We start from the raw sequence: 18,361 nt of genomic DNA, 5'->3' as shown, positions 1-18,361 counted from the left end.
GTAGTGCCTGAGGAACCTCTACAATGCTGAATGCTAAGTCCATCTGACTCTTGTCTGTGTTCTACTCTTGTCCGGTAGGGGGCAGTGATGCGCATCACGAGGAACCGATACAGAAACCTAACCAAGCATGAAGAAAATATCTATCCATGTTTGATAGTTGTCAGGCTCCCCAGACACTCAACAATTTGTACCAGCAATTAAAAATGAATTTCCCCATAATATGTAATCAGCTAAAAATGTTACGTTTGAGAGACACCGTCCAAAATGTTGCTCAACGTTTATTTGAAGAACTAGCAAAGAGAATCCACACAGTCATCATCACACATTGACAAAACTAAATAAATATTCACCGTCACTTTGTTTCACACATCACTTTGTTCATCGACATATCTGTGCACTTCAATATTCTCAGTGGATTGCAAAATACTCAACACATGTATAGTTGTCAAAATCATAAAAACAAGCACCAATAAATTAATAAATAAAAGTCATCAGTAAATTATTTCAAAACTTTCATATACAAAATGTTCGCATTTCCTGTAAAAAGATTGCAGTTTTAAATAAATAACTTTATAAAACAATTCATAGGATATCTTAAAATATTTCCTTTGTTCATCAGTGCAGAGAAAAGTGTTTCCTATCATGTTTACTTGAGTTTAGTCTCCTGGTTTCAAATCTTCTCAAGTAACACGTTAAAAATAAATAGTGAATAAATAGTTAAAGACCCTGTAAAGTGAAATTAGCAATTTGTTTCTAAATACATGATACTTGCTTGGTTAATTAATAAAAATGTGCAAAACTCAACTGTAGTACTTTGAAAAAAGAAGTTGTATAGAGTGGAGTTGACCTTCAGCCACTATATATACATAAAAATGTCATGCCTTTGCTAATTTTCGCAATTACTAGTTATTTGATTTAATTCTACCACTGCAGCTTGCTGTATTTGATGAACTAGTAACTTTCCCTGAAGTGTCTAGTTAAGTGTTCCTATACCAAGGCCCACGGTGTCCCGTTCGACCACGAGCTAGCTGATCGCTAGCACCTCTCGGTGTAGCGTGGAAAAGCTTCGTGATGACCAGGTGGAATATTTTCCAAACATGTGTAGGCATTAAAACGACGGAGGACGTATAAATATATTTGAGCGACAACTAACATGGAAACAACCACATCTGAGACCTGAGAAGGGCTGGGTTGTTCATGATTTTGATTTGACTTTGTATTTTTTTTTTCTTTTCATTAAAATTCAACAGGTTTTTAAGCTGTCAAATTTCTGACATTAGTTTCACTTTACGGGGGCTTTAATAAATAATAGACAAACATGATAATACGCGCAACATGAATAAATATTCCATAATGAACCCAACAATTGCAAATGACAAATAGTTACACAGCAATAGTACCAATCAATATAGAAAAGACTAGTCCAGCAGGTGGAACGTCACTATGATCTTACAGAATACTACTAACATTATCGAGCGGACGTCGGATATGTTCTGCTACACACTTCAGTGTCATCACCTCGCAGTTTAACTGCAGTGTGTCATCATCCTCTCGTGTGTTCCCACTCTCATTGTCCTAAAGCAACATGCAAACAGGAGAAGTATACACAAGAACAAAGAAATATACAAAGAACAGATGGTAATGGGAAGATTCCTTCACTAACTATCTCTGGAGGACTTTCTGGGATCTCTCACACCTCGATTCCCTTGACTGCCTGGTTGATGGACTCGAGCAAAGCCCTGTTCTCAGGGTTCTGGTAGCAGTCCTTATTGGTGAACATCTGAGTGAGGGTCTCCACGTAGCTGTCAAAGTTTTGCTCCGACAACGGCTCCTGCTGAATGCAGACATTATAACAATTGGTTCTTTTTAAATCCTTAACTTCCATCCAACCGTTCATCTCACCATGGTCGGCAGTCGGATGTTGGCCAGGCTATGGATCAGAGCTTGGCTCAGGCCTGACAACTCCAGAAACAAGGCCTCGTTTTTCTCTTCAATTTGCTTGTTCTCTTCCTCCATGCTCTTCAGGTTTTTCTCCATGGAAGAAATCTACAACAGAGAAGAAATCTATAAGTCAACAGAAGATCTGGTCCAGATCACGCCGCCGTGTAGTAAATAAAGTGAGCCTGTCCCAGAAGAAGTCAAGCGAAATGTTTTACAGAGCTTCAAGATCAAATCTGATTTTCTCAAGACTTTATCCTTCACATCACTTTGGTTTATCTTCTATTCCATCACTCCACAAACCATCTTTCATAACACACTATCAAAGGACATCAATACAAAACATTTTTTCTAAATGAATTTGATGGATGGATGGATGGATGGATGGATGGATGGATGGATGGATGGATGGATGGATGGATGGATGGATGGATGGATGGATGGATGGATGGATGGATGGATGGATGGATGGATGGATGGATGGATGGATGGATGGATGGATGGATGGATGGATGGATGGATGGATGGATGGATGGATGGATGGATCAAAATCACTCACCTGAGTGTGCAGGTTCACCATGTCGGCCTCCATCTCCGAATTTGACTCGTTCAGATCGTTGATCTCTTCATTGAGTTGCTTGATATCTTCATCGTTATCCAGAACTTAATCCAAGAAATGACACGTCAGTACATAATAACTTTGGTTTTCAAAAATAATTTTTGAAGTCTTACCATCACTAGCTCTGAATTTGGCAGTGATATACTCATCTCCAGGGAACTTGGCTTTCTTCTTACTGGCAAGTGCTCTGGGACAACCAGACAAACTAAGAAAAAGCATATAAATTTCATAGTCGTACATTTTTATGGCATCAATAGTTTATTTGAACTAATCTTACGTAACAGGCACACAAATATGTCCGCTTTCGCAAACTTTGCGATACCTGCGGTGTGTCAGAAAACTCCCATTCGCATGACCGGAGCCATCACAGCCAGGTGTCGGACAAGTGGGGCCCTCGCTCTTGAAAGTCTTCCAGGAGAAGGGAGCGCCGTTGAGAAGACCCTCCTTCTGTCGGCGCGCTGCCAGGGGACAGCCGTAAGCGCTGCGGTGGGTGGCATACTTGCCACTGATGTGCCCAAGACTGTCGCAGCCAGGGACGGGACACCTTTACACAATACCACAGGAATGTAAAGAAAAATCATCTAGTAGTAACCCACCATGATCAATAATCAATAACTACTCAATGCCAATCAGCTTCAATCGTTGCGTTGGTTCCCTCACCTTAACAACTCAGAGTCTTCTTTGTCATCCTTTGTGGGGTTTGATTTGACTCCACCTTTCTTGGCTCGGGGGCATCCAGACAGACTAATAGAGAGGACCACAAAGGCATTAGCAGATGAAAGATCCAGAAGAACACAGATGAAGACCATTTCATACCTTCTATGTGAGGCATAGTTTCCTGTGATATGGCCTGATCCATCACAGCCGGGAGTGGGACACCTAGGATGTTCAGCGACCGTCTGACTTAAGTTATACGCTTTCATGATCTTTTGACACAACCTATTTGTCCTCCAAATTATCATTAAACTGAAGAAGCCATCAAATTGGATGGGATATAGAAAATGGGAAAATAATCATAACGTTAACTAAGCGATAAGAGGCATATTCTCCCATTCACGCTTGAGTCTTTTTGTTTTGTTTTTTTACACGCTTGCGCACATTCAAGCTGCAGCGATTCTCCCGTCTTGGCCTCCGACACACCCACCATGCGTAGCCTGTGAATTCCAGCGCAGTGCATCAAATTTCCCCAAAAAACAATGACAGGTCATTTTAAAGAAAGACCTATATATCCCAATATAGCATTTTTCCTTAAAATTGTTTATGATCTATTATTCTAATTTCTGCTTTCAAGATTCTGAGCAGCCATAAGATACTGGTATCGGCCTCATTTGCTCGTTATCTGGTATCAGTACTTGCCCTTCCCTACGTTATTACAATGACTGTATCATTTGTGATCATCATATATCCTCACACATAGTTAGGAAGTATATAGTATGGAAAGGCTGTGCCCCCCCCATTAGGCCGCATCCACGTGTCAGCACAAATCACCTGGTGACAGTCATCACCCACCATCAACGACTACAAAATGAGCCAAAACATGTACTATGACGCTTAGTACAACCTCCAGAGCGCGCAAGAGAAAAGATTAAGTCAACCCCAAAAATGTTCCTTGCAATATTATGTCAAATGTACCCCCACTAGTTTAAACATGGCATTCTGACTAATATTTCATTTGTGGAATATGAGTTAAGCAGCAAAATGTACCCCTTTCTCCCCTCTCAGGGGGCGGGACATCCATTTTGCCACTTGCTGTCGACTGAAAATGACATCAGAGTTGCCTCCAGGTCACAACCAATCACAGCTCAGCTTCAGGAAACTGTTGAGCCGTGATTGGTGGTGACATGAGACCAGCCAACTGTGATGTCATTTTCCATCGACAGCAAGTGGCAAAATGGCCGCCCCTGAGATAGTTCAAAACAGGTGGATTTTGCCTAGTTAATTCCTATTCCACAAACATTACTCGAAACACTGTGTTTTGACTAGTTGGGTTGTACAGAACATATTATTACAAAGAAAATCTTTGGGTTGACTTCTATGGGAGATTAGAATAGATTGGAAATAGATTCACCAAGGAATCACCAGAGTGCGGGCATTTCATGAAGGTATGTTAATTGGCACTCACTCACAAAGTACGCAGCAGCGCACCTTTTTTTTTTTTTTTTCCTTGACTTAAGCACATAGGAGAATATGCCCCTAGGAGAACATGATGAAGTTGAGAGGCAAAAGACAGCACACATACTTAAGTTCAGCTGTGTGGGCAGCCATGAGTGTCCGTAGTGATTTATCTGCAAGAGGACAGCCTGACAGACTGGAAGATTAGAGAGAATCTATCAGAAAACAGGCCAAGAGTAGGCTTTTTGGAACGGAAGACTGAATGAAGCACAGCCTCAATTAAACTAGACAGCCAGACAAGACAGAGAGAAACACGCTTGTCTCTTTTCTATCTCATCCCTTTTAGAGCAGCACTTGTTGTCGTCACAATTACAAGCATGCAAAACCTATTCAGTCATGATGTCATCAGTTTTAGCAAGACTGCGGACTGAGTTTTACGTAGCATGACACCAGGATATCTGAGAATACTGAGAATACCGTACCGATTGCATTCTCAGGCCGCTATCGCTCTCTGGCTTACCTTCGATGCGATGCGTAGTTGCCAGTGATGTGTCCGCTGCCATCACAGCCTGGAGTTGGACATCTACAATGTCAAGGAGGAAGGGAACAGGTCAGTGTCACAACTACAGCTAAAACATTCCCCAAATGAAAAGTGTTAGCTTTGATAGTAAGTTAGCTACACTTGACCTCAATGTGTGTGTTTGTGATGAGCCCATGTCATAAAGAATGTGTTGTATTAGTGTAACAATGCAATGAAATAGAAAAAAAAATCTTTGCGGAAGAAAGTTATAATCAACTCAAAAAGGTATAGGTAGTAGTCATTTTGATTTTAAGTTCAAATTTAGTCTTATAAAATGTATTTATTGTGAACTAACAACTTTATTCTTCTTCTTGACCTAAATAAGGGTGAGCAGATTTTCAAGTCAATGCCCTCATCATTATCCAAAAATGTTTTTGCTCAGTCCCAGTGATATATTTTTCATTGGCATAACACATTGTAAAATTGTAAAACGTGAAAAATAATGTTCATTCTGACTACATTTCCCATGATTCTAAGATACAAAAGCAGGAAGTAGTTCCCCTTCTGGTAGTTCCAGTTGCAAAAACATTATTTGGGCAAATTTGGGTGATAAATTGTGGGAACTTCCAGTGGTGGGAAAAAAGTGGAGCGGACAGTCATTTGCAAGCAAACTTACACAAGGATCTCCTTTTTGCTGTCTTTAGGCTGAAACTTGACTTTGAAGCTGCTGGTAGTAACTTCCCCAGGGTACTTCCTCTCCTCTAGGTTCTCCGGGTTCTCCTGGTCCTCGTCCTCAGCATCAGAAGACGTGTATGAGGTGGCTGTGTAATCTACCTGATGACAAGTTGATAAGACAAAATTCTCCAGTGTACAGTTTCCGTACATGATTTCTATCCAACGTGCTCAGTGAGTGACTTTAGAGTGGCTGTACCTCATCGTGGCCTTCCTCCTTTGCTCCACTTGATTTCGTAAAGTCGAGTGGCCCCTCCCACTCAGGCTGAGCGTGGCCCTGAGATGACACACCTATTGTGTGTTGAGAAGACGAGGAGGACGACGACGAAGGCTCCGGAGACTGCATGCTCTCTCGCTTGTTTTTTTTAATGCTGAGGTCCAAGGTGCCGTTCTCATCCACTTCGATGTCAGGCTCCTACACGAACAAAAGAGAAGCTTGTCAAAGAACAGCAACCGCCCCGTCGGCTGTAATGCGAGTGGAATCCGTCAAACCTCGGCGCAGGGCTCCCTGGGATTGGCGCTGAGGCTCTCCGGTCGTTCCCAACAGCGAGTGGACAGGTTGAGGATGGCCGTGGCTGCCATGTGAGCCGCCTCGGCGTCTTGACTGCAATCATACTCATTGGAGGACAAAGTGCTGTTGGAAATGCCTCCTGACCCTGTCCCGCTTGGGGAAGAGGCCTTAGGGAAGGATTTTGCTGTGTGAGGAAGTGGCAGAGCCGAGGTAAGCTTCAACATTTCTTCCAACTACGTATCAGTAAATAATGTACTGTAACAGACACATCACAGCACAACGCAATGATCTCCAGACAAGAGACACAATGTGAGAGTGATTGAGAGAGATCAGAGCAATCTCATTAGCTGCTTTGTAAAAGCTTTGTATGATGTCATTGCCACATGGTCAGCTCCTATGAAGAATATTTGATCAAATGTTAGCCCAGATAATGAATCTTTGACGATCAAGAAAATGTTTTCCTAAAATGGACCTCATTAACTTGTATTGCAATATTGTATTGTGTGGTTTAGGATGTTTCACTTACATTTGAAGGCTTTGGGTGATGTTTCAGTGGTGGTTGTCTTTGGAACAAGCATACGCTTTCCAAACACCTGGACATCAAAGCTTGCATAGTCAAAAGACACCTTGGAATATTTCTCCAACTCTTTGGCCAGGTTTGCTCGTGGTGTGGTGGTGACCGCATTGGGCCCGTAATTGCCATACTGAGGAATCTCCAGCTGTTTCACAAAACACATGGGCCTAGAAAGACAAAAATAGGAGTGACTAATCATTGCTCCCTAGCAAATATTATTGGATAATAATCATAATAATAATAATAATGATAATAATAAAGATGCCTGACCTGAGCACCCTGTCCGAGTTAGATGTGGGTTCACTGACTGAAGTTTGTAGATGGACCTGCTTGTCCTGGTTCTTGTTCAGCTTAGATGCTGCAGCAATAGGGCAGCCGGACAGACTGACAAAATTGACACACCCCGACGTTTAGACCATTGAAATAAATTAAAAAAGAATGAACTAATACAGAATTGATGACAGGTTTTCACGAGAGAACTCGCAATGCATATCTGCATGCAATTCCTAAAACTTCTAATTAAAATGGAAATCATCAAATCCCAAGATGACAATAACATTCTGCAAATCCGACAATACAAATTGTTTAACTTGATTCAAATGGCTGCATTTTTCTGCTAAAATCATATTTTGCAAACTTAACATTAATCAGAATACATAATTAGACTAGACTGGCCACATAGAAAATATTGTAAAGATTTTTTTTCCTTAGCAAAATCCTGGATGATAATCAGTTCAGCAGTATATGGTTAAAATGACAAACACAAAAATTAGATTTTCTTCTTGATACTGTAGCATGCATTGTAAAAGAGCTGTCTAAAGACTGTGAGTATGTGTAGTATATGTTAGTAATTTAATATTAATTGAAGCACCACGATGTCAATAAAATACTCATTATTCCCCGATATAAGCATACAAATATTAATAACCTGCGGTGTGTGTTGCGGTTACTGTTGACATGGCCTTGACCCGTGCAGCCCGGAGTGGGACACTTCAAGACGTTCTCATACATGGCCAGGACTACAGACACACAACGGATACAAACTGTTCAGTCTGGTTAAATCGAAAATCTGAAACTGTTAACAGGAATTAAGTAGTAGCACACACAACAGACAGCTAGTGGCATACTTAACAAAGTTAGTAGTGTATTAATTTCAGTAGTAGTGAATACTCTTCGATGCTAACCGGAATGTATAGTTCATGGTCAGCGTTGTAGTAGCAGATTAAAACGAGCGTGCGGTCTTGTGTTCTTACCCTCTGGAGGAATTCTATCCTTGTGAGGACATCCGGAGAGACTCCGATGGTGAGGATACAGTCCAGTCACGTGACCTGTCCCATCACACCCCGGGGTTGGACACTTCACTTCCTTCTTCTCTGAATGGGGGAAGGAGGGATTATATGAATCTGCACATTTTGATGTGAATATTAATATTCGTACAATCCCGTGAAAGAGAAACACGGGCTACCTTTGCTGTAGTGGGCGTTGCGTCGTATCGCTGCTTCTGCGCTTTTGCCCGGGCTGTTGTATGACTGGTAGTCTTGGGAGCTTTGGGCCTCCTGGCCCTCCTTGCCCTCCCCAGCTTTCAAGGCGATAGCCTTCTCCAGCAGCACCAGGTTCCCTCGAGTCATATCCCAGTTCTCAGAATCGTCGGTGATCCCCGAGCCCTCCGAGACGCAGTCGCGGTCGTCGTCGTCTTCTTCGTCGTCCTCGTCCTCGTCCTCTTCAGAGCGCACCTCGATCACCACTGTGGTCGGAGAGGCTTTGCTAGAGCATTGGTCGTCAACCCCGTCGTCCTCTTCTTCCTCCTCCTCTTCCTCTTCTTCTTCCTCCACCTCTTCCACTTTGCCTCCTTCATCCTGAGGCTTGGCTGCTTGGTTCTCCTGCTGCGTTTCGTCTGGCTCTTCCTCACTCGTGGGTGTGCAGACTTTTTCTTCCTCAAGAGACTCCTGAGATCCTTGACTGCGTGGACTTGCTGAGTAAGGCGTGTCACCCTCTTGGATCCTCTCCTCTTCTTCTTCTTCTTCCTCCTCCTCCTCTTTCTCCTCGCTCTTTCCCTGGTCCTGTGTTGACTCGTTGGCCTGATTGATGTAATGTCCAGTAGAGTACTGGTGATCCGAATTTTCCTGGCTTATCGTCTGTCTTTCCACTTCCCTATCCGCTACAAATCCAATTGGTTTTTCAATCTGCTCTTCTGCTTCCTCCTCCTCTTCCTCCTCTTTTGTATGCTCAAGCTCAGTTCTCTCAAAGTCTCTATGAGGGTCCCCTGCTGTCTCTCGCTTGTCTTCATTTTCCGTCGTCGTATCCTGTTTCGCCGCTTCGTCATCAGACGATTGTTGTTCAGTTGCTGATTTCTCATCCCTATCGGTTTCCTCAGCCACGACTTCATTGTCAACCTCCCAAGTGATGTTCTCCTCATCCTTGGTTGTAGCACAAACAACTGTTTCTGCGACCACAGTGTCTTCTTTTATTAAAGGGCAGTCGTTTTCTGTGAATCAAAAAAATTTCTGTTTGTCATTCTATAATGCAATATATACGTATAGCAGTTCATACAGTCTTCAAAAGTATAAGAACGGCAAGGTCCTTTTGTTGTAGAGTGGAGAATTGGGTTTCAGATCCAAAGAGACAAAAGTTCTGACGTCCAGCTTCTGTTTCAAGGCATTTATATTTAATGTTTTAAACAACTCACGACAGAAGAAAATGTGAATTGCATGATATAAAAGCTGGACTTCGGGACTTTTATACAACAAAATCAAAGGAATTGAGCCATCTTTTTTTTATACGCTTCGACTCACTTTTTGACTCTTGTCTGCTGCTTGAATCTTTCTCCTCTTTGAGGTCATCCTCCTCTTTCTCATTTTTCTGGTCCTTCTCTTCCTCGTCCTCATCGTTGTTTATGGATAAGTCGTCTTCTGCCTCCATTAATGTGGATTGACCCTTCTTCTTGGGAGAAGATTGGTTCTCCTCAGCCTCTGCCTCCTCCAGCTTTCTCTTCTTCACAGTCGGACATCCCAGTGCACTACGACATTACATAATGTCTCAAAATGACTCTTATCTGCCTTGGGCTCTGTATGACTTCATAGTGGCTATCCAGTCCTACCTTCTATGCCTTGAGTATCGTCCACTGACATGACCTTTGCCATCACACCCAGGGGTGGGGCAACTGCTACTGACAAACAACAAAACCGTAGTATGTCAACAAGTATTCACGTCAATGAAAATGTAGAGGGGAAAAAACAAATCACTCACGTCAGCTCATGCTTCATGTCATGTCCTGAGAGTTCTGTCAAAACTGAGGGGAAAAAATGTTGAAACATTAATTTGCCCGACACTGCCAAAAGTAATCAAAGTTATGTACTGACCTCGAATGCCTTTGGAGCGGGTTCGTGTTCGTGTCTCTGTAGTGTCTTGGCTCATCTGGACAAGAGAAGGACATTAGTGGTACACGAGTGTTGAATCCTTGCCCACATTCTACATAAACTTCAAATTCAATGAACGCTAATGTAATTAAAATGTAACAACTCCAACAAATGCTCATCAATTGTTCCAAACGTATTGCTGTACACACACACACGCACGCACGCACCCACGCACACACGACAGAGTTCGATCCTGAGCCATTGTGATCATGTCAAAGTTTCCTAAACAAGATACTGAAAACCCTGGCTGCTCCCGATATTGTTTTTTTAACTGTCCATAACAAGTTAGTTGCCAAAACAAGTCACTTAAAACATGTATATTCTATTTGCATAATCATATTGAACATTTAATGTGGGTCAATAAATTGCAGTCCACCCTGTCATTATGGGGTAACTGTCCCTTTAAAAAAAAAAAAAAAAAAAAAAAACTCAGATGTTTTTAGTGACATTACGTTGTTTTTCTTCATTGAAGGCCAAAACCAGCGTGGATGGTTCCAAGATGAATTTTTACAAATGTTTTGGAATTGTCATTATCTGTAGAAATAATATATTTCAGAACCAATGAAGTCACCGATGGTGAATTGCCTGACTTTTCTGCATTCACACTTCGTTCAATTCCAACTCAGTGATGTTGCAAATGTGAGTGTGAAAGCGCTGCAGTCTGCATTTTGCCTGAAGTCAGCTGGGATAGGTTCCAGCTTCCCCTGATCCTGATGAAGAAGCGGTACAGAAAATGGATGGATGGATTTCAGAACCGCTAAGGTCGACTAAAGTGTCTGCTCACAAGCTCGACTATAAATGTTGAACTTCTGCACGGCTTTACTGCGCACACAGAGGCGTCGCACCCACGGGGGTTGTGGGTGGTTCAATACACACTTTTCCTAGCGAAAGGATTCAACACCCACACATTTCCTCAACTCGAGCCGGACTAACGTCCCCCACACTTTTCCACGGATAGCTTCGCCTCTAAATGCATTTAAAACGTGTAAAATGCACATTTGTATTCGACAAGAATAGGACTTTTGAGAATGTTAATCTCTGATCATCTATCAAGTATGTCAAACTGCAATCGTGCTTGACTCACTTTACATTCACGCCGTCATGCGATAAAATTGAATTACATCCGGAGTGCTTCTTGATCATCTGAATGTGCGCACAACACTCATGAGAATCCGACATTTTCAAACAGGGCTTAAAAAGTGCCTTCCAGCTTGAAAGTGAATAGCAGTGAAAGAGCTGCATCCTTTTCAAGCATTCCTACGATTTTCCACTCAAAAGTCACAATCCAAATTTGACTTTGGCCGACAGAAATTGGTTGCTCAGCTGCAAACAGGCCCGTCTCCGAAACGAGCTATTTCCTGTTGTTATTTACGTCAGAGAAAAAAAAAAGCCCAAACCATTGCGGACCTACGTGTTCCGTGACAAACTATTAACTCGACTGGCTTTTGGCACGTAGTCGCCATTGTTGCCGCTGCACAACCATCAGCGGCAATAAATGTCGTTTGAAAAGCATCCTCGCGCGACCTCATGATTCGCCAGTCGCGTTGAAAAGTGGGTCGACCGACACCACGTTTGTCGTCCACGCTTAATGTAAAAGAACCGCTGGGAAGCCGAACCGGGCCTTCGGAAACGCAGCCAAATAGTGCGCTCCGTGCTTGGTCTTTGTCAGAGAGAGAAATAAAGCCTTACCTTAGGTTGAGACTAATGCCCTCCCCTCCCCCTCCTCGTCGACATCGCCAGCTTCGTGTAGCGATGTTTAATAAAGCGCTCGAGCGTGTCTTTACAACTTGGCCTCCATCTCTCAGCCAGCCCGGCAAGTATAGACCCGATCGCTCGGACCAACTCAGCACCTTGGAGCGAAAACACTTGGGTGGACAGTTCGAGTTCAACCTTCAGTACCATGGACAGAAATTCGTCTGCAACGCCCCCCTGCGAGCGAAAGGGAACTGCGGCCCAAACACATGGACCCCATTTAAATCCCGTGACAGCTACATTTAGAAAATAAGTGGTTTTGAAAATTAAAGATGACTGGATGGATAGTATTTGTAGCAAAGAAAATTGTCATTTGGTAAAATCACAAAAATATATTTGACGCCATTGTATCGCCAAGAAATAAAACAAGGCAACAACAATTCCTTAATCATTAGCGCGGTGCAAACGTGACTTTTGTGGTTGTTTTTGTTTTGTGTGACTGGCATATAATCATTTTCACGTTCATCCGTAATTTCATAATGAGGCGTTTGAAATATGACAAGTAGTCATATTTAAAAATATGACATACATACTACACTGCAGTTTATTTTATTGCTCTAAACTTCTGTTAAAGTGCATCACAACTTAATGACAATAAGAAAATATGGATTTTTGGCTGAGAAATTTTAAGAACAAGGAGGGTGACTACTGCTCTACACTAGAATGATTGTCCGAGAATAGTTTGGTTGAGAGAGAAAAAAAACAGATGTTCATTAATATGCATAGCTTTAATAGTAGAAATAGAAAAGCCAGTGATAAAACCAAATCATTTTAAAAACAGACGTTTATTAATATGCATACATTTAATAGTAGTAGAAATAGAAACGGCAGTGATAAAAACAAATAATGTTAAGGTTACCTTTTTCACATGTAACTAAAATCCAAGTAACTTCAACATGGACACTATATAACATTTGAATATATCACATATGAATAAATAAAGACAAACATTTGCTTACAACAGAGCAGATCCATATTCAACACAGTATTAATAATAGTTATTTTCAATGCATTTTGAAATGAATGTTTGATTCGAAATAATCAGGACATGTAGTGTGTGCTAACAATCATAATTCCAAATATGTATGGAAACATTAGTTCCTTGACTGCATCTTTTCGGACTTCCATCTCATCTTGGCAAAAGGTATAGACTCAACACAGTCTCCATCATCTAGATCACAGCTAGTCCGTGATCCTAGACAAAACAACTGACAAAAATCACAGGATTAAACGGTAGAAAATCCAGGAGGCAAATACAACCCAGTGGCTTGTCCAGTTAAGTTCCGACCACCTCTGAATGGTGTGGATGGCTGCGTAACCCTGCAGAGATGCAACAAACAAGCATATAGTATTGAGCTAGTAAAAACACTATAATTCCAAATGGTACATTTGGTCTAAAAACAAAACAGCATTTTCATTTGAAGTCAACAATAGTTTCAAATATTTCAGCCTATAATAATAAATAAATAAATAAATCAGTAAAAGTAAAAAATATTTTCACTGCCTTTAGAGCCAAAAAAATGACTTGCTGTCGACTGAAAGTGAAATCACAGTGCATAGGGGCTCAGCTTGCAAACATCACATGATCAAACATAATGTCTACAATTTTTGATTCTTTGAGTATTTGGATGAAAGCATGTCAAAGACACCCAAAAACAGTTTTAAATTGTGGGACACTAATTTGTCACCTTAATATTAGGCTTGTAAAATATATATATATATATCATGCTTTATCTCTGAGTAATTTTTACCTCTTCCACTTCCTCTTCAACACCCGGATCAAACATGGAGCCCAAGTAGGTGAGGTGGAAGATAGCCAAGAAACTGAAAACTAGGTTGAGCAGCATCACCCAATACCCCTGCAAAATAAAATGAGGAATGAGCACCGAATTAGACAAAACAAACATTATTCTTGTAATGAATTTTGCTAAGCGCTGCAGATGAACAACCATATGAACAAAAATGTATTTTGTGTGAATGCCATGTTGCCTTCAAAACTGAATACAATATTGTATACAATACGTGACAGTTACAAAGGCAGTGTACCTTCTTATGTTGATGGCTGCAGTCAGAGGGGCAAGGTCTGGACAGGACACAGGCACTGAAGATGGCAGCGAGCCTCTTTCTCAGGACTGAGATGAAGAAAGAAATATACACGCAGACCGTGTCACGTACGTATGTCATCTGTGCTTGGAAATGCAAGCGTTTGTTTATATGAGAGGGTGGACAAGTGTGTAATTCACAGATATAAATGTTCTGTTAGCCATGCATGCTATTTACTTGCTAATAGTAGAACGGCCACAAGTGGGCGCTCTAAGTATCCGTGACTAGTATTTGCAGCTTTTGTTAGAAGCCAATACATTAAAATAAAGTTTGTATTAGAACATTCCAACAGATAAGATAATACTCATACCGTGTTCAACATATGTGATGAAGCCTAAAGAGAGCAGCACGGCTCCTAGGTGGAAACTCAAACCCTGAGGATACACAAACCGCATATTTAGCTCTGGAAATGAGTAGAGTTGCTTTTCACCGTGACAAGACAGCCAAACAATTCGAGAAGATAAAAAAATATACAGCGATGGCTTTCAAGTTCAATTTGTTTCAAAACACTTGTAATTCAAAGAATATTTTCTCAAAATTGATATCAGATTGACACCCCTAATTTTTAAATAAGAGAAATTGCATTCTACCTTATTGTATTTTTGAAAAATGATTCATTGATTAACGGTACATAGAAGCATGACTTTTTCCATAAATTGTTAAACCGCCCATTCATTATTTCAAGTGACCTGTACTCACATGTAGTAGAGCGCTGGCTGTGTATGTGACCAAGATGGCGGGAAAAGTTCCAAGTTTCATAGCATTTTTGAAGACATCTGAACACAAGAACACAAAGTGATGCTATATGTGGACTAAACCATCTGCATGTTTATATGAAGGGCTTAAATATTGATTATTGTGATGTTGGGTGCTCACGCCCTGTTGAACGTTCTCACAAATTACAAGCTATAGGTTTTGACAATTTGAATGACACACCTTTGTTAAAGGAGCAGACTTACAAAATTTAAGCCACTGTGACATGGGAATATTCCAGGAAGTCACTACCATAACCATGGAGCGAGGCATTTCCACATTCAGGGGTTTGACCACTTCCATTTCCCTGTGTAAGTATAGTACAAAATTATGAAAACAAATTTGAACAGGTTTTGTACTTTAAACATTTCTACATCTCATCCACACCATGTACTGTGCACTTTCTCCACAAAATGAATCCTCTCTCTAAAACTGCTTTCATTTCAACAGCCTCCACCAATTTTGCCTTGTCTATGTTACTCACCACCTGATGTTGTCTTTTTCCTCAATGTGGCCAGCTCCTGCCAGCATGCTGGTGCTTTCGCTGAGGTGGCCCACAAAGTAGTTACTGAAGTGGAATGACAATGCATTCTCATAGGCACTTTGCCACCTACATAACACAAAAAGAAACTCACAAGTGTTCCTGGAAGCTTCCCAAGACTCGAAAACGCTTTATAGGATCATTTCTACTAAGCAACAAACCATGGATGATGTCCTTTTTGTAGCTACTGTTCTATAGATGGACTATAGAGACCTAAATTGGCTCCTATAGTATCATTCAATACACTAAGACCAATACAGCTAGTGCATGTTTTCTGTCGTGGGTAAATATAAAAAAATATATAAACAACAAATGTCCTCACTTGTGAATGACAGCATTTCCACTGATGGGGATGAAGAAAAGGAACAGGTATGGTGCAATGCAAGAGGACACCAGCAGACACATTTGACTCTTTAAGAGGCTGAGGAAGGAACAGCGCAGCCATAACCAGCTCTGAGGAAAGGAATGTTTTAAAAACTTGAAACGACGACAAATAATCACAGGCTTAAATAACAACTTCTCACCAGTTGCCTGCCAACAATAGCAGTCTTGTATGTTGAAAAACTGATCCAAGGCCCGAAGACTACGTTGCCCACAAAGAGAACATAGCCAAGAAACTCAGTTGGCGTGGGCAAAGCGCTGACTGCTCCTCTGTCCAGGTCAAAGGCCAGAGAAATGGCTTTCATGGCCACCACCATCTGACTGCCTCTCAAACAAACACAAAAATCACAATTTAATCAAGATGGAAAACAGTTAAAGCTTCAAAAATGTTTTTTGTATAAACAACTAAATTCCAAGTATTTACTACCAAGTGCTGTCTACTATTCCCCCGTGAATCTTCCCGTAAGGATTATTTAAACCTATTTTGGGACATGCCACAACCTCCACAAAAATTGAACCCTTTTAAGACCTTTTTGCATAGTTAAATAACAAACACACATAATCCAAAACATCAGCATTTGGCGGCGGTATGAAGAGTAAAACATTTACCTCTGATCTTATGCCAGGTTACCGTGTCAATTAAATGCAACTCTCTGAAAAAAGAAAAACAATGCTTCTTTTAAATCTACTGCATAACAAAACCAAACAAAGCATCAGAACCAAGAAAGAAATAGCCAAAATTCCAATGATGTTGGGATATTGCTTAAAACAGGTAAAAACAAACAACAATGATTCGCAAATACTTTTCAACCTATATTCAATTCAAGCAGCAATATCTGGATGCTGTCTGAGATATCCTAATTTAACAGTGTTTATTGTGACAGAACCGTACTCCATCACATCCACTCTTTGGTCTACCTAAATAAGGAAATCATACTATCAGAAACAGCAACCCCAACCTAGTACATATACATTTCCAAAATGTTTTCTTACCCAATGAGGAGGTAAATGAGAATGGCAGCGGAAAGGAAGAGGCCTTTGTTGCTGGAGTGTCGATTAAGAAGAAGAATGAGGTAGCAAAGCAGACTGAGTAGCAGCACCCACAGCATTTGCAGGTTAAAAAAGAGGAAAAGGCTGAAGATCCCCGCAAACATCGACACAACATGATTCACAGAGGACACGCCTCCTGAGAAAGATACAAAGGAAAGCATTTAGGATTACAATTATTGTGGACATTGGTTTGTTGTTTATAAGGCTAACTTCTAAATTGCCAATTGGAATTAATCGGGGAGGAGGAGGGGGGGGGTGATGCTTACCCAACCTGAACAGCAGCCTACTGAGAAGACAAATGAGCAGAAGCCTCCAGATTTGTTCAAAGCCCTGCTGGAGTGTGCTGACTCCACAACTTTCGGCCAGCTCTATCAACACCAGGAGCCTGTCGAACATGTCCATGATGCAACTGCACAAACACACAGCAATGAAATACATCTGATGATATTATGTGATTGATTTACTCGATTACGGTTTACATAATGCACGATTAGAAACGAAAGTGGCAGCACAAAAACTGCTCAATGGCAGGCGAGATAAAATAACATACTGTTAATGTTCTTTGAAATCCATGTGAAAAGAAAGTGCTTGTTTTTTCCAAAATTGCAATTTATGAGGGGTTTTTTTTTTTTTGGTAACACGTTTTATCTTGGAGTCTTTTCTTGATTTATTCTCTAATAATAAAAGTTGTCCTATGGCATCTTGTGTTACTCTCTCGTTGTTATACTTACATTGTCAAAATCTGCAGGTTCCACTACAGTACAAAAAGTTGAATGATCTATAACTTATATGTCAGGACTGCACTGGAATAATTTTGTTATTTCACTTGCACTCGCGTAAAAAAATAGTCAATAACATTCCGAACTTGTTTGCACATGCACACGTTTACCTTGCGTCAAATTTATTCACAAGGAACAAAGGAAAGCAGCAGACCAAAATATATCATGATGGAGGAATCCTTAAAAACCCGTCTTATTCGTTACTACGAGTATGCTGGATTATGAAAAACAAATGACTGCAACATTTGGAGCAAGCGCCAAGATGCACTTTAATTTTATGGAAGTTTCCTTAGAACTCTACAGCGCTCACTACTGGATTGGAGCGCTAGTCAAACATTCAAAATTGTCCTCTCCAAACACATATACGATTTGTGGAGCTATTTAAAAAATTCTGTGCTATTTTTGTTGGTTTGGTCTTCCTTAATATTAATAGTTTCGTTGTGGAGTTTACTGCACTTCACTTTTTTTTCCCCTCCGTCGGTGAGACGGCCCCTCACCCCCTCCTTAACAACACAATAGAAGAAGAAAGACAACGAAGAAGAACTGGTGGAGAAGGCGGAGAAAAGAACAAATGGACCAA

The 18,361-nt window shown here is 41.0% G+C and overlaps 2 protein-coding genes and 1 long non-coding RNA gene across 9 annotated transcripts; 1 reads left to right on the top strand and 2 right to left on the bottom strand.

Moving 5' to 3' along the window:
• Positions 1 to 265: 265 nt before the first annotated feature.
• Positions 266 to 12,344, bottom strand: LOC125988017 (myelin transcription factor 1). Of its 3 annotated transcripts, none has more exons than XM_049752734.2 (22): positions 12,112 to 12,344; positions 10,366 to 10,420; positions 10,253 to 10,295; positions 10,104 to 10,172; positions 9,799 to 10,022; positions 8,472 to 9,491; positions 8,260 to 8,379; positions 7,935 to 8,025; positions 7,277 to 7,390; positions 6,959 to 7,173; positions 6,414 to 6,616; positions 6,121 to 6,336; positions 5,866 to 6,023; positions 5,190 to 5,252; positions 4,797 to 4,865; positions 3,374 to 3,436; positions 3,218 to 3,301; positions 2,880 to 3,101; positions 2,671 to 2,762; positions 2,498 to 2,601; positions 1,903 to 2,046; positions 266 to 1,831 (listed from the first exon to the last, which is right to left on the bottom strand). In XM_049752734.2, the coding sequence occupies exons 2-22, from the start codon at positions 10,418 to 10,420 to the stop codon at positions 1,691 to 1,693; spliced, it is 3,510 nt and encodes a 1,169-aa protein (XP_049608691.1). In that variant the 5' UTR covers positions 12,112 to 12,344; the 3' UTR covers positions 266 to 1,690. The 3 variants fall into 3 exon arrangements, with proteins under 3 accessions (XP_049608691.1, XP_049608690.1, XP_049608687.1); XM_049752733.1 differs by having other exon boundaries at positions 266 to 1,834; positions 12,112 to 12,343; XM_049752730.1 differs by having other exon boundaries at positions 266 to 1,834; positions 3,218 to 3,436.
• On the top strand, positions 4,392 to 17,060 carry LOC125988020 (uncharacterized). Of its 2 annotated transcripts, none has more exons than XR_007488203.2 (4): positions 4,392 to 4,659; positions 5,167 to 6,642; positions 14,243 to 14,345; positions 15,225 to 17,060. It is a non-coding gene; the product is annotated as an uncharacterized lncRNA (long non-coding RNA). The 2 variants fall into 2 exon arrangements; XR_011086046.1 differs by having other exon boundaries at positions 14,204 to 14,345.
• On the bottom strand, positions 12,941 to 18,177 carry LOC125988018 (protein-serine O-palmitoleoyltransferase porcupine). Of its 4 annotated transcripts, XM_068649377.1 has the most exons (13): positions 17,892 to 18,177; positions 17,269 to 17,411; positions 16,946 to 17,138; positions 16,562 to 16,605; positions 16,096 to 16,277; positions 15,894 to 16,024; positions 15,515 to 15,640; positions 15,237 to 15,337; positions 14,977 to 15,053; positions 14,588 to 14,651; positions 14,221 to 14,306; positions 13,926 to 14,033; positions 12,941 to 13,494 (listed from the first exon to the last, which is right to left on the bottom strand). In XM_068649377.1, exons 2-13 carry the CDS (start codon positions 17,402 to 17,404, stop codon positions 13,393 to 13,395), a joined length of 1,350 nt encoding a protein of 449 aa, XP_068505478.1. In that variant the 5' UTR covers positions 17,405 to 17,411; positions 17,892 to 18,177; the 3' UTR covers positions 12,941 to 13,392. The 4 variants fall into 4 exon arrangements, with proteins under 4 accessions (XP_068505478.1, XP_049608694.2, XP_049608692.2 ...); XM_049752737.2 differs by lacking the exon at positions 17,892 to 18,177 and having other exon boundaries at positions 15,515 to 15,673; positions 17,269 to 17,430; XM_049752735.2 differs by lacking the exon at positions 17,892 to 18,177 and having other exon boundaries at positions 17,269 to 17,430.
• Between the last annotated feature and the right edge of the window lie 184 nt (positions 18,178 to 18,361).

The sequence above is a fragment of the Syngnathus scovelli genome, chromosome 2 (genome assembly GCF_024217435.2).
Source record: "Syngnathus scovelli strain Florida chromosome 2, RoL_Ssco_1.2, whole genome shotgun sequence".
NCBI lineage: Eukaryota > Metazoa > Chordata > Actinopteri > Syngnathiformes > Syngnathidae > Syngnathus > Syngnathus scovelli.
This window is presented reverse-complemented; position numbering and strand designations above follow the sequence as displayed.